Source organism: Hipposideros armiger, unplaced genomic scaffold, assembly GCF_001890085.2.
Source record: "Hipposideros armiger isolate ML-2016 unplaced genomic scaffold, ASM189008v1 scaffold_132, whole genome shotgun sequence".
In the NCBI taxonomy this organism is placed as follows: Eukaryota; Metazoa; Chordata; class Mammalia; order Chiroptera; family Hipposideridae; genus Hipposideros; species Hipposideros armiger.
The window spans coordinates 1511093-1526913 of NW_017731482.1; the positions used below are offsets into that span (position 1 = coordinate 1511093).

At 44.2% G+C, this 15821-nt stretch overlaps 1 protein-coding gene across 1 annotated transcript in view; it reads left to right on the top strand.

Moving 5' to 3' along the window:
* Positions 1–11406, top strand: part of PPME1 (protein phosphatase methylesterase 1) — a 65132-nt gene extending 53726 nt beyond the window's left edge. Inside the window, exons 9-13 of the mRNA XM_019649326.1 lie at positions 3635–3764; positions 4644–4688; positions 8112–8176; positions 8791–8858; positions 10175–11406. Coding sequence (XP_019504871.1) covers positions 3635–3764; positions 4644–4688; positions 8112–8176; positions 8791–8858; positions 10175–10193 — 327 coding nt within the window. The 3' untranslated portion in view covers positions 10194–11406. The remainder of the gene's footprint in view (positions 1–3634; positions 3765–4643; positions 4689–8111; positions 8177–8790; positions 8859–10174) is intronic.
* The last annotated feature ends 4415 nt before the right edge of the window (positions 11407–15821 follow it).

Genomic DNA, 15821 nt, shown 5'->3' on the forward strand with positions numbered 1-15821 from the left:
TGGGGATGGGGAAAGGGAGGTGACATTGTTTTTTTTTGTCTATCGTTAGACATTTTAGGGGCACAAAGATACTTAGGTCAGCTATAAGATGTAAAGCACTTGTTGATAGCACTGACAGACTGGAAACAAAACTCATAGTGTATACCCTACCCTTAAGTAGACTGCTCTCTCATCAGGCTCTTTCTCGCCTCTGTACTTCTGTTCCTGTAGTTCATCTCAGGAGGAAAATCCCATTTCATAACTGTCTATGCTAAGCCCATCCAGATTTTACCCACCTTTCAAGGTGTCTTGGGGAAGCTTTCTGACCTCAGTTCATGTCAGTCTCTCTCCAATATTACACTGAGAGTCTGTATAACCCAACTTAGCACTTTGTTTTTTGCAGTTATAGCTAACTTATAGAACTTATTTTCATAAGCCACATTCAAAGATACTATAATCTCCTGGTAATCATCCCTATAATGCAGATTCAGTGTCTTCTAATTGCCCACAAATTATCTCCCAACAAAAATAACCTGTATACTTTGAAGGTAGGATCTGATATTCTATATGAATTTCCCTCAGCATTTAGCTCAGGGTTGTGTGCATAGCAAGTGTTCTGTGAGTACTTGCTGAGCAATTGATTTGAGGATACTAGTGGAAAGGGCTGCTTTTTTCTTGGAAATGATTAGTGAGCATGACCAGCAGACTTTCTGGGATGGATTATAAAATCTAACTAATGGCAGATAATGGACTTGGTGTATGCCACATATTCCTTTGCATTTGGAGATGTTACTGTTAGCAAGGAGAAGAGTACAGTTTTTAAACAGTATTTTTAATTTAATGAGGATCTTCTTGTCATCCTTAACCCTCTGTTGGGCGCAACTGATCTCACAGATTCATTGCACACAAATTTTCAAATATCTAACAGTTAATTTAAGTATCATGTCTCAGCGCTTCCGTATCTTCCCCCTGTACCATAACCTATCGCCAGTTGTGTTTGTGACTTACTACAGTAAAGATGTATTCCATAGCAGCATCTTTGTGTGCAGTGAATCTGTGAGATCAGTTGCTCCCGATGGAAGGTTAAGATCAGTGAATAACACTTTGTACATCTTTGGAGTTCACAAAATATAAATAATGCCTGATCAATTTGCTCCCTCCCCCGCCCCAACACTCTGAAAGGTGAAGGGAGATCTTTTCTCTCATGTTAACAGTGCAGAAACAGACTCAGAGATGAAGATCTTGCCCATTGTGTGGATAGACCACATTTTTTTATCCACTCATCAGTTCATGGACATTTGGGCTATTCCCACTTTTTGCCTATTATGAATAATGCTGGTGCAAACATTTGTATACAAGTTTTGTGTGGACGTAGGTTTTTGTTTCTCTTGGGTATACACGTACAAGTGGAATTGCTGGATGGTAGGTAACTCAATGTTTAATCATTTGAGGAACAGCCAGCCAGACTGTTTTCCAAAATTCCTGCACTATTTTATATTCCGACCAGCAGTGTATGAGGATCTGGTTTTTCTGCATCCTTGTCAGCACTTGTTATTGTCTCTCTTTTTTATTATAGCCATCCTAGTAGGTATGAAGTGGTATCTCATTGTGGTTTTGATTTACATTTTCTTTTTTTAAAGATTTTTTTTTTAATTGGGGAATTGGGGGAATGGGAACAGTGCTGGGGAATTGGGGGAAGGGGAACATACAAGTTGCTGTCGTTTTGTTTCTCAGTCTAGTTGTGGAGGACGTTGCTTCACTGGCCCAAGTTGTCACCATCATTGTGCTCTTCCCGGGCGAGGCAGATCAGTCGCCGGCTTCTGGACGGCCGCTCACGGCGGCTGCTGGCCGCTCACGCTGGCTACATACAGTAGCCCATGGCAACCCACTGCCACAGGGGCTGCAGCCTATGCCGTCGCTGGCGACTCATGGCAGCCCAGCTCCAGGTTGAGCTGTTGTTCAGCATCTTAGCTGTAGAGGGCAGTGTCACTGGCCCTCATATGTGGGATCCGAACCGGGGACCTCTGGCATCCCAAGCCAGTTCTTAACCATCGCACCACTCGGCCGGCCCTCTTTGCCCGTTTTTAAATAGGGTTATTTTTCTTTTTATCGTTGAGTTGTAAGTGTTCTCTATATATTCTAGATACAAGTCCCTGATTTACAAATATTTTCTCCTGTTCTGTGGCTTATCTTTTCACATTCTTGATAGTGTTCTTGGAAGTGCAAAAGTTTGATTTTGATGAAATTCAATTTATCTGGTTTTCGTTTTGTTGCTTGCAATTTTGGTGTCGTATCTAAGAAGGCTTTGCCTAGCCCAGGCTCAGAAAGATTTATGACTATATTTTCTTCTAAGCGTTTTCTACTTTTAAGCTCATACATTTAGGTCTATGATCCACTTTGAATTCATTTTTATGTATGGTACGAGATTGGGGATGTAACAATTCTTTTGCATATGGATAGTCAGTGTTCCAGTACCATTTGTTGAAAAGACTGTTCGTTCTCCATTGAGTGGTCTTGGCACCCTTATCAAAGATCGTTTGACCATATATGTGAGGGTTTATTTCTGGGCTCTCGAGTTTATTCCATTGGTATATTTGTCTGTCTTTATACCAGTACTATGCTGTTTTGATTACTGTAGCTTTGTAAGTATGTTTTGAAATCAGGGAGTGTAAGTTCTTCAATTTTTTTCTTTTTCAAAATCGTTTGGGCTGTTCAGGGTCCCTTGAAATTCCATATGAATTTTAAGATTAATTTTTCTATTTTTGAAAAAAATGCCATTGGAATTTTGATAGGGATTGTGTTGAATTTGTAGATTGCTTTGGGTAGTATGCACATCTTAACCATCCAGTGATCTTTAACAATATGTTGTTGTCTCGTGTTCACTTCTAGATTTTCATATTGTGGTTGATGCGGTATTCCAATTATTTATTTCAGTTATAATATTTCAAATTTTCAATGATGCAGAAAAGTATAGAGAATCATTTATTTGTTCAGTTTGCATTGGATGATTGCATACCCTGCCCATCCATCTACTTTATATTGAGACTTAACAGATACTGAAATTTTTGTCGTATTTGTGTCAGATTTCCTTTTTTAAGTTACTATTGCAGAAATATTATATCATTATCATAAATCAAAATATAGGGGAAAAAATCTCTACCAACAAATCATTGTATTTTCTGTTTTCTCTTCCAGTTCTTTCCCAAAATATACTGCATTTTCCCAGTATTAATCCTAACTTAGATGACATGTTGTACTCTGCTTCTTTCACTTAATATTTTAAGCATTTTTTTCATACTACAGTGTTTTCTTGTAGTTATCCTTTTGATGGTGTGTTGTTTTTGCCAAATAGGTATAAAAGAAACTCAGTCTTGGCTCTACCATTTACTAGCTTTGTGATCTTAAGAAAATTTCCTAAGTTCACTGAAACTAATACAAGTAAAAATAAACTTTTATTTATCTAAACATGGAAATAACAACAGTGTCACATCACAATGCTGTTATAAGGATTAAATGTATATTAAAATGTCTGGGACATTGTAGGCACTTAATAAGTGCTAGCTTCCCTCCCTTTCCTTTCCCCAGGGACCTAGTTTTTATCCTGTTCCTCCAGGGGTTGCACTCAGAGACTCAGAACTTGCTCTTATTCCTCCAGACCAAGAAAGACCATCCATACACTTGGAGAATTGAACTGGCAAAAACAGAAAAATACTGGGATGGATGGTTCCGAGGCTTATCCAATCTCTTTCTTAGTTGTCCTATTCCTAAGTTGCTGCTCTTGGCTGGTAAGTGTGTATGTGCATGCATTAGTAAGCTCGGGCTACCATAACAAAATACCATAGACTGGGTGGCTTAAACAACAAATTTATTTTCTCACAGTTCTGGAGGCTGAAAGTCTGAGATCAGGGTACCAGCATGGTCGAGTTCTGGTGAGAGCTTTCTTACTGGCTTGCAAACAATCTCCTTCTCACTGTGTCCTTACATGGCAGAGAGAGAGCAAGAGCAAGTTCTCTGGTTTATTCTAATAAGGACACTAATCCTGTCATATGAGGGCCTTACCCAATGACCCCATTTAACCTTAAATACTTCCTTATTTAACCTAATTACTCCTATATCACCAGATATGGTCACATTGTAGGTTAGGGCTTCAACGTATGAATTTTGGGGAGGACACAATTCAGTCCATAGCAATGTGGGTATATTGTCATCTGAATATGTCCTTGTTATATGTAACTACTTATCAAATGGGTAGTGACTTCCAAGGTGAAGTACCATCCTCACTCATTTATGCCCTTTTTCCTCCCTACACCAAAGCCCTAAACCTAACGAACCATAAGCATCCACCTGGGTGACCTGATTCTGGCCTGGCCTCTGTACCTGGTCAAGCCCAAGCCCTTCTCCTGGAGTGGTGTAAGAATATTCTGAGTATAAGGGAAATAAAACTCTGTTTTCAGAAACCAGTTTAAATGAGTATAGTTATTGCCTGGAAAACTTCATGTGTTGAGACTATACCCTCAGGGAGTTAGGATTACCATTAACATGAATTAAGAATGTCATCGTGTTTACAACTTTGTAACAATTTTTATTTCATACTTGAACAGCAAAACCTATTTTACACGGCCTTTTCTAGTAAGATGCTTATGGATTCTTTTATTTTGCTCTAGGTGTCGATAGATTGGATAAAGATCTGACTATTGGCCAAATGCAAGGTAAGACATCGAGAAATTATGTCCCTAGATCCTACTCTAAGGGCACAGAAAGGAGCCAGAGTCATGTGGAAATTAATGTTCTGAGATGATGAGGTGCAATGGAGAGAGCATGAGCATTAGAGTTAGACCCAAATTTGGCATTTACCTCTGCTTCTGACCCCACTATATGATTATGGGCAAGTACTTCCCTTTTCTGAGCTTCAATTTTTTTTTTCCCCTTCTAAAAATGAGAATTATACTTCCATTTGTGTCTCAGAGTTGTAAGGACTAAAATGAGGCAATGTCTTTGAAGAGGGCATTAGAAACAGTAAAGTACTCTATAGGTATATAATATTGTGAAAGGAAATATTCTGAATACTGATCAGTATTTTTATTGTTTGAAGTCTTAGGAAAAGGAAAGGTCCGAGATAATCTAGATACAAAAAAGTGTAAACTCTGTTTAGAAGACAGCATGGTGAGGTGGTAAAAGCAAGAACTGTGAGGTTTGGAAAACTGGATTTAAGTACTGCTTCTTGCCCACTGATTTTTTGAACTGGGCAAGTACTTAACCTGCCTTAGCTATAGTTTTCTCAGTCTATAGCATGAGAAAATTGATGGCAGCCTCACAGGCTCTGTGAGGCATAACGAGTAGGAAAGTAATATGTTGTGCTCAGGTCCAGGTATGTTGGCCAGATGACAATGGAGGCAGTGGGACCAACTTCGTGGAGTTCTTGCTTTAGTATGGACGAAAGGCTTGGTGTAGGTGAAGTCAATTGGCATTGGCAACTTTTGGGCTATGGGAAGAAGAGATGCCCACTTTAAGGCCAACATTTCAGGCTTAAGCAGATTCTGTTCTTGACCTTCCTTCTTTTCTGAGGGCAATCAAATGACTTCTATTTATTCCCTGGTAAATCCCAAAGCTTAATGTCCAACCCATACCTCTCTCCTGAGCTCCAGACCTGGCCCATGTATCAAACCTGCTGGGACATGTCCACTTGGATATTTCATGGGCCCCTCAAACTGTTTTGTTAGCTGTCTTGAAGCTCTCCACAGAGAAAGGGGTTATATCCCCACACAGCAGTTGTGCAGAGGCTCCTGAATGATTTATCAAACTCTGGCCCCAGGCTTTTATACCCTTCCCTTCCTCCAACTACGCAGTGTCCTAAAGCCTGGAGCAGGACCATGGGCTGGGACTGTGTGATTTTCATGGCACTGTTGTTGGTAATTCTGAGCTTAGACACCTTTCCTTAAATTCAATTTAGGCAAACCTTTCCTAAGCACTCTTTCTGTGTAAGACCTATGCTTGATGCTGGGCAGAGAGAAGAATGAAACATGGCCCTGAATACTGTCTGAAAGTAGTTAATCTGGACTGGAATAGCATTTGGAACTAGAGTAGATCATCAGCCTTGGAATTAGGTAGGCCTGGGTTTAAATCCACTGTTACTGGTTTTGTGACCTGAGTGAATTGCTAACTTCTTTAACCCTGAGTGTTTCATCTATAAAATGGAGATGATACAGCTCAATACAATTGTGTGAGGTTTAAGTGAGAAAACACGAGTGAAGTAAGAGTCTGACCAATGATGGCTTCATTATGTCCAGGAAGCACTCATGATTCCTCATTAGATGCCCTCCTGTTTCCCCAGTAAAGATTATGCCAAGACCACCTTCTCTTTCAAAGTATCCCCATGAGTATAGAGTAAATGGCTGGGATGAGGGACATCCCATAAAACAAAGAGAATGGCTAAGTTGGCACAGATTCCTAGTCACCACCTTCCCAGCATTGTGTTTAAACCAGCTGAATTAGGTATAGAATCCTGGAAACGCAACACTTACTCATGGTGCAACTTGGGTGAATAATTTATGTTCTCTGAACTTAAGATTCTCATCTGTAAGGTTCAAACCCTCTGAATTTAAGGGATTGGAAATATGCCCACCTCACAGAATAATTGTGAGGATCATCCATGATCATGTCATTTTATGTGTACTGGACTTAGTGTTTTAGTATGCGGGAGTTCCCCTTGATTCCTTAGACCCATTCTCCTACAGAGGAATGAAAAATACATCCTAGTCATTAGGCCCGGGGTGGTTGGAGTGGTAAGTTTTATCTGGTCGTTCTTTCAATTATTCATTCATCCAAGACTTGCAAGCACTTGTTCAATGTCTAGCCCTGTGTTGGGCCATATTAGAAATATAGAGCAAGAAATGATACTAGTCCCTCTTCTTACAGAAATGACACATTCCTGGGGAGGCAAGCACCAATGGCATATAAAATATAAGCTTACAATCCAAGAGGGGCACAGACTGCTCTGTTTGGAACATTAGGAGATACGAGGGAGTGGGGCATAGCCTTGAGCACCGGGCAGCTTACGGCAAGAAGAGGGGCATGAGCTGGGCCTTACTGAATGGAATGGGCTTAGTTCCTGTGTTAATTAAACCGCCTTGGGCAAATCACATCACTAATCACAGCCTTAGTTTCATCATCTCAAAAGAGTTTCAGTATTTGTCCTGCTTAATTGTATAGGGTAGATTTGAGAATGAACTTTAAAAATGGATAGAAGAGTAGTTTGAAAAAATTTCAAATCATTGTGTAACTGGGGTAAGAATCACAGAATGTGATGACCAGAAGGACTTTCAGAGCTTACTCCCTTATTTTGTAAATGAAACACTGAGGCTCTGAGAGTCTGCTCTCTACCTGTGGGAACTTGGGGCCCCAAATTGATTAGCCTGCTTATAGATTTTGCTTTATTGGTCATCACTGTTCACTCTTAATAGCTGTCACATTAGTTGTGAGCTTGCAGTGTTCCACAAGACAGTATGAGTAAGTGCTTAGCTCAGTGTCTGGCGCATAGTTAGGTACTCACATGGTAACTTATTACTGTCATAATAAATTTCAAAATCCTTAACATAGCTTACAGAACCCTTAATGGTATGGACCCTGCTTACCTGTTCAGCTTCATTATTAATTCTCAAAAGTACCATGCCAAACTTTTTATCCCAGGAACAAATAACATTTCACCCCTGTTCTTTCTGCATGGGACGCCTTCCTGGATCCCTATTTGATTGTGAAACCCCCTTTCCTATGTTCTTCCAGTTTCATGTGCTCAGTTTAATCATAGGAACTACATGCTGCATTCAAATGTTGGTTCTTGTGTTTTGCTCCCCCACTAGACTATAATCCCCTGAAAACAGAAACTGTTTCTTCCTATGTGTCTGGCCCATAGGAAAGGCACACTAAGTAGTTGCAGAAGGAAAAAGTGAAGGGAAAATGATTTACCCAAGGTTACAATTACAAGTATTACTATCTTCCTCAAAGACTTGGTAACTGGGTCCAGAGTATTGGGGGAGGCAAGAGGAGGTTCCTAGAGTGTCCTGTGCAGCTGCAGAGGTGGTAAGGAGTGGCCCGTTTTTAGTCCCTGAGGTCACCTGGGTTTGTTTCCTCTCCAGGGAAGTTCCAGATGCAGGTCCTACCTCAGTGTGGTCACGCAGTCCATGAGGATGCCCCAGACAAGGTGAGTCCAGTGCTTGATGGCAGAGTTTTGAGAACAACTGTGAGAGGAAGTAACCTGGAGACGCACAGAAGATAGAACAAGCCTGTGAGTCAGCCTGTGGGGCCTACACAGATGCAACTCCACCAGCTCCCCAAACCTCTCCCTGGCAGCTGCCTGTGGTCTTGGCTTTCTGTATATGGGCTGAGGAGCTAGTGACACCCTGCTATTTCATCCCAAGGCCCTACAATTAAGATCTGAAGCTCTACTTCTCCATTACCCCCAAAACCCAGATGGGAAAAGGAATAATTGGGGTAGTAACTGCTCCCTAAACTATAGTAACAGGAATTAAAACGTGTTCCCCCTGTAAGAAAAAGGTACTTTGTTAACTCTATGGGGATAAATAAGCCTTCACATCCTTCCTTGACTTCTCAGTAGGTCTCCCTGGCAGGGATGGTAGGGAAGAGTCTCCTAGTCCTGCTAGGACCCGGGTCCTTTTGATTTGCAAGCTCCCAAGACCTGTAGGACCCTTGAGTCCACTAAGAGCCTAACCTTCCAACAGAAGCCCACAGGACCTCCAAGGCTGAGCCCTACTGCTAACTAACCTGCATATGACCTGGAACCTCTCTCTTTTCCAGGTAGCTGAAGCTGTTGCCACTTTCCTGATCAGGCACAGGTTTGCAGAGTCCATCAGTGGATTCCAGTGGTAAGGAAGTAAAAGCCCCGCAGTGTTAGCCAGCTCCAACAAGAAGATAGTTGCAAGGCTGTAAATATGTCTGCCTTCACCCTGCCTGTTTTGGGTCACCATGCCTTCCTTCTTCCTCCTCAACACAGCCCAGCGTGTGTGTTTCTACAGCACCATTGTCGGTTGTTTCTCTGTGCTCTGGTCCAGTGGGTGTTGCTGAGCTGAAATCAAATTGTGCCTCGTCCCCTAGCTCCCCGCTGCAGTGTGCACTTCTTGAGGTGGCCCTTCTCTGAGGAGGCTGAAACGGGAACCAGTCTGTTTCCAGGCTCTTAGAGAACTTCCGTCCGCCTTCTTCTGCCCTGCTGCTGAGGAAGGCTGGGCCGCCATAGAGGCTGTAGAGATTCAGAGCAGGGATTTCAACCTCAGCACTACTGACATTCAAAGTGGGTAATCCTTTGTGGTGGGAGCTGCCTTGTGCATTGTAGGATGTTTAACAACATCCCTGGCCTCTACACACTAGAAGCCAGTAGCACCCCCACACACTTACAGACAAAAATGTCTCTAGATTTTACCAAATGTCTCAAAGGAGGCAAAATCACTCCCAGTTGAGAACCACCAGTCTAGAGGAAAAAAGGATGCCTCTCATCCCAGAATGCTATCCATCTGATTAGGGACACACAGGTGGGCTTTTTGAGGATGAGGAGGAAGAGAGAGGGGCATGGTGACCCAAACCACATGGTCTTGGCCCCACCGCAGGAGACTAGCATCTGTATAGAAGGCCCCTAATCCTTAGAGAGCCCACAAACTTGATGAAGAGTCACGCCTGCCAGTTAGAAAGTCTCTTATCTGATTTTGGTGAGGGCCCAAGGGAACCTGTTCCCCACCCTCAGGAAGTTTAAAGAAGAAATGGTGAAGAAAAACAAATAGCTTCTGCATTAGAGAACTCGGATTGCTAGGTAGGGCCTGGGAGGTGAGGGTGACAGGGCAGGGTAGGCAGTGGGAATGACAGAAGCCTGGCACAGTGAGCCACACAAATGACTCCCTTACGCTGAACCAACCCTCAGGCAACTGACCATTGATGGATCTCAGGAATCAACAGTAAAGACTTAATTTCTCTTACTAAGCAGTGTCAGGTGCCCCTGGACTCTTTGGAGCTTTGGTTAAATCAGTACAGAGAGCAGACCCTGTGTCTAACTCTCGATGGGGCTGTGGGAGCCACCTCAGATCTGCACGGGCCTTGGCGGTCATTAAGGAGGGCTTCCTGGAGGAGACGGGGTGAGCAGGGGGAAAGTGAATGATGGTCACATTGGTTTCCCTTCTCTTTCCACTCTTCACAGTGTGTTTCCTGGCTGTTAGTGACCTGCTGTCCGTCCCTCCCTCAGCATTGAGCTCTGTTGTAAATACATCGCACCAGAGGCCACTGTGATGCCGCTGTCTCCTCCTCACCATCCTGCCCGACCATGTGACACCGGCTCCCTATAGACGGGCACCCCCAGATGTATAAGCCCCTCCATGTGTTCCTGCCAAAAGCATTGTTTTCCAGGGCCTGTGACCATGACATCGGCCTCCCTAGTCCAAAGCTCCCCGGCTCCTCCCCATTCCCTGTTCAGGGGGAGCCCCTGCCTGTTCTCCCTGCCTTACCTAGGGTGAAGTCTCCATCAGAACTTCCACCCTGGGCCCCGATTCCTGGCATTAGGCAGTGCACCTGGTCCAAATGTCCCCCCCCAGGCTCAGGGACCTCCATTCCTTGAAATTGTTCTTGCATGGTCCTCCCTCCCTCAGGGGAGGGACCATGCACAGGGTAGTCCTTATTTTTCCCTTTCAAATAAAACACCAGTCAGGTACCTTTTTATCCCAGTCTTACTCTTCCAGGCTTGGAAGACTTACAGAGTCCAGGATCCAATCCTTAGGTATAAGGAGGGGTGGTGGATAGCATCACAAGAAATTAGCCTGAAAATCAGGTCCAGCCAGTCCAAGCACATGGCCTCCCATCTGGGGAGAGCCCACTGTCCCGCTCCCACATGTCTGGGCACCTGCCCTGGGCTGAGGCCAGGCTGCTCCAGGGGCCTCTTGAGCCCTTACCTGCCACAGAGCAACCCAGGTTAAGTACAGCCCATGCACAAAGCCACAGGTTGAAGCCTGTGGAGTTGTTTTTAAGAATCAAATTTAACCATTTTCATAACTGGTCCCTGGAGGTGTGCAGAGTGCCCGCTTGCCTCTTCTAGACCCACAGCTTATCTTTGCCATTTGTGGTTTCCATGTCACTCTTCATAGAAAGCAGTACAGCCCAGCATCCTCCGTCTTTGCCGTATTCCGGCTGCCTCATCACAGCACTGCGGCCTCCCCCTGCTGCCCAGGCACGACATTTCCAAGGGCAGGGAGGGGCAGTCTCCTGCAGCCCATCTTTTCTGTGACTGTCTTAGGTGATGCGTAGCCCCCTCCACCTTTCCACCCGACAACTTCCTATCCCTGTCCTGCTGCACGGTCCGGAGTCTGGGACCTACTTTGTTTCTTTGTTATTTATGACCTTGTGAAAGAAAATAAATATCTCCCAACCTTTATCAATCTAGACTTTCTCTATGAGTTGTCCATATTTCTGCTGAGTTTGTTGGATTTAGTCGCCATAGAGCCCCAGAAACCCCTTTCCTGCAGCCCACCAGCATCATATGCTCTGCCTTCTCCCCAGATCCAGAATGCCCAGTGGAATGAACAGAGCCAACCCCCACTGTAGCCAGCGAGATTCCAGTCCCATCTCTTCAAATTATTTGTTGTGTCAGCTTTGGCCCAGAACAGGACAGCCTGTGTACTGTCCACGTGACCTCAGACCCTTATGGCCTTGCATCTGCCAACACCCAAACTTTGTCCCCAGCCCAGATCATCTCCAGAGCTCTAGACACTTAGGTCCATCTACCTCCTCATATCTCTCCCAGATGACCAACAGCTACTCATGTTGACCATTCCTAAAACTGAATTCATCTTCCCCCTAAAACTAACTTGTTCTTCCCACGTTTCCTAGCTCAGTAAATGGTACCACGATTGCTCCAGTTGCCCAAACCAGACAGTCAGAGCTTTCTAGACAGCTACCTCTCTTACACTCACATCTAGTCTACCACCAAACCCTGTCCATTCTCTTTTCTGTGTCCCCTCTTTTAGCTCCTGCCCTAGCTGAGGCCTCATTTCAGCTAGGTCACTTCCATACCCTTGCTGGTTCCCTGCCGAAGCCCCTCCCTTGGTCATCCTCTACACACTGTTGGAGTCCTCTTCCTAGAAGGCTTTTAGGCCAGGCTGCCTAAATTAGAACCCAAGGCCCTGCTCTTGCAGATTGTAGGAGATAGCTACGTACTTTCTTTGTGCTGTAGTTTCCCCATCTGAAAAGATCATTAGTACCCACCCACAGGGTCTTTACTACGTAAGTTAATGTCAGTTAACTGGCTCTCTCAGTATCTGGCACAGGGGAGGCACTTCATAAAAAGTTCCTGTCATGTCACTCCCATATTATACTTAAGGCCTTTACTCAGAGTGGTCTGTGGACCGGTAGCATCAGTATCATCTGGAAGCTTGTTAAAGATTTTGTCCCCAGCTCAGACCTACTGAGTAAGAAGTGATCTGTACTCTAACAAGCACATTAATTCTGAGAGGTTCTCCTTTAGACGTTCACTAAGTATTTCAGGGTGAAGCATGAGCTCCCTAGCAGAGAAGAAAAGTGCCTTGTGTGTGGTAGCTCTCCCACCAAGCCCTTTGGAGGTCCTTTTGCTGGGCTGTGTGCCCTTTGTCCACAGGGGGGCAGCATGATCACATGCGTGGTTTTCAGGGACACACATCAGCCACTTTTGTTCCCCAGGCAAATCGTAATAGTCATCAAATTTTGGGCATCACCTAATTCACTTTACATACATCTCATTTAACCCTCACAGCAACCCTATGAGGTAAATTCCTTTTACGGGTAGCCAAACAGGTTCCAATTCATACAGCTCAGAAGTGGCAGTGTCAGAATTCAAACCTAGGTTGTTTTCATGCTGTCTCCTGGACAGTATAGGGATCCTGGGCAGAGGTCAAGTTGGTCCAGATACTGGACTTAAAAGAGCAAGAGGAGGATGATCAGGGAGATGAGGCGTCTTCAGGCCTGATGGATGGAGACAGAATGAATGAAATGTTCATTCAGCTTTGTGTTAGGTACTTACATCTCCTTTATCCTTTATCTCCAATTTAAAGACAAGGAAACTGAAGCTCAGGAATGTGAAATGTGTTGTCCACAGCTACAGCTAGGAGGGGGTGGCATCTCTGTCTACTGAGCGTTCCACTACACCTCAGAGAAGCCATTCATATGTCACACAACATATCTTTAATGAGCACCTACTACTATGTGCTGGCCATAACAATGTCCTTGTGAAGACTAGATATCCGTACTATAAACTCAGGAAGGGAATAAACAAGACCCCTGGGCCCTTTGAACTAAGGATTGCTACAGAGCCAGAAGGAGCACGTTTGGGTCAAACCAAAGGCCGTTCTGTCACATACACATGCACACACTGAAAAATGCCCAAGGAGAAAAGTTCCTGAAAGAAGAAGGTAGGCAAATTTTGGGGTAGACATTTAATAGTAAGAGGAGAATCTTGAGATTGAGAGGACTCAGGCCAAAGGCATGATGGGAGCTGGGCATGTCTTCTTGGTGGTGTATTCTTTTAAACCTGCTGTGATGAGCACTTATTTGCTGATTAAGCAAACTTGAGCACCCCTTCTGTGCCAAGCTTCCAGTGGACTTTGGAGACAGAGATAAATACATACTGAGGCCCTTCACAAGAGCTCACAGTCTAGAGACCATTGGAGGGACCACGTTATGCAAAGGCAAAGAGGACAACCAAACTTCTCTGCAAACAGGTCAGAGAAACTTTCACAATAGAGGTGGCATTCAAGTTGAGCTTTGAAGCATCATCACAGAGGAGGTGGAGAAGGAAGGGAAATACATTGCAAGTAGAGGGACAGCATGCAGAAGCCCAGGAGGCTTGGAAGTCAATCTGAGAACTGGGAGATAAGTATGATTAGTGTGGCTGGAGTAGAGGCTGTGACAGGAGAGGTGGCAGAAGGCAGGACATAGAAGCCTTGAGTGGCAAGAATGGGGAGTTGTCTGAAGTTAAGGAACTCAGGTATCTTGTGTAGATGGATTGTTCCTCACCAGACCAGAGGCAGGGAGATCAGTAAAGGGCAGTTGTAGTACCTCAGGTAAAATAAAAGGCAGTGGTGTACCTAACTAGGACAGGGGCTGCAGGAATGAGAGGAGGGGACAGGCTCAAGATTTTGGAGGTGGGATGAACAAGATAGAAACTGATTCGGACAGTAAGGTGTCAAGGCCCCTTAAGTTGGATTCAAGGGCTTGTCATCAGAACTGGGGGTATGGAGTTAAACAGTCAAGACATTAATGAGGGAAAAGCAAGAAGAGAGCCCAGGACAGTAGAGAAAGCAAACGGCAACCACACTCTTCCCTACAGAAACAGTGTGTTGTTTGTAAGCTTCGAGCCAACTCCTCCTGCCCCATCTGGCTGCACCATCAGCAGCCAGAATCAACACATTCTCGCTCTGGTTCCATGGCTCAGAAAGTTATGTAAACTCAAGAGGCTCCCTTATTCCTAGAGCTGGCTTTCTCTCCCAGAAGTTTGCTAGAAAACCCCAGCTGGTAGCCAGGCAAAACCTTGGAACCTGAGTCGAGCCAAGTGGCTGGCCTCTTACACGAGGGAACAGTTAACTGAGTAGTTAACTGTGTGATGGCGGAGAAAGTTTTTCCTGATGATCAGTGATGATGCCACATATTGGTAACTGATCAAGCTAAAGCTTCAAATAACTGACACAATTTAATATGAACCATTTATAAAGCATATTTTCATCCTTTGAGATCTCACAACTCTTCCGTGAGTGGGCTGAGCAGACAGGTTAGCAGTGCCATCCTACAGATGAGAAAACAAAAGCTCTGCTAAGGAAGGTGATTTGCCTAAGATCACACAGTAGCACAGCCTCGACTAGGGCTCAGGCCCCAGAGCTCCCAGACCAGTGCATGTCATCACTCCCAAACCATACCAGGAAAGAGTTGAGGGGTGAGGCAGGTGTGTGGAAGAAGATTGGGGCCTGGCGACGGGCACTCATTAGTGGTGACCAACTCTCAGCCATGTACTAACTGGGTGACCTTTGGTGCATCAAGGTCCTTATCCAAAAAAATGGGTTGATAATCCTTAAATCACAAGGTGTAATGAATGTTAAATGAGACATAAGTGTATAGTATAGTAATGTGTGCTTCCTGCAGTAGTCAGGGTGAAAAGCAGTAAATGCCATGGTGCTAAGATGATGAGGGGATGATTGGGAATCCCAATGGGAGAGGAAACCAAGGAGCTGTTAGATCCAAGGTCCATTGGGTTCCCTTCCCCAACCCCACCAAGTGAGGCTGCTCTCAAGCAGAACAGTGAGTTGAATTTGGTGTGCACTTGGGGCCTGAGTGCTGCCCAGTATTGTAAACTCTCCTCTGGCCTAGGAATGTCCTTCTCAAATTTGTTAACAGCTTTTTTTCAATTGTGATAAAATACACATAACAATCTTTTATCATTTTAAGTGTATAATTCAGTGGCATTAATTACATTCACAATGCTGTGTACCCATCACCACTATCTATACTCAAAATGTTTTCATCATCTCCAACGTAAACTGGTCTACTAAACAGTAACTCCCCCGTTCTTCCTCCCCCCAGCCCCTGGGAGCCTCTAATTTGCCTTCTGTCTCTGTGAATTTGCCTGTTCCAGGTAGCTCATATAAATGGAATCAGACATTTGTCCTTCTGCATCTGGCTTATTTCACTTAGCACACTATTTTCAAGATCCATCCATGTTGTAGCATGTATCAGAATTTCATTCGTCTTTGTGGCTGATTGTATTCCATTGCATGTATGTACCATGTTTTGTTTATCCATTCATCTATTGATGCACATGTGGGTTTCCACCTTTT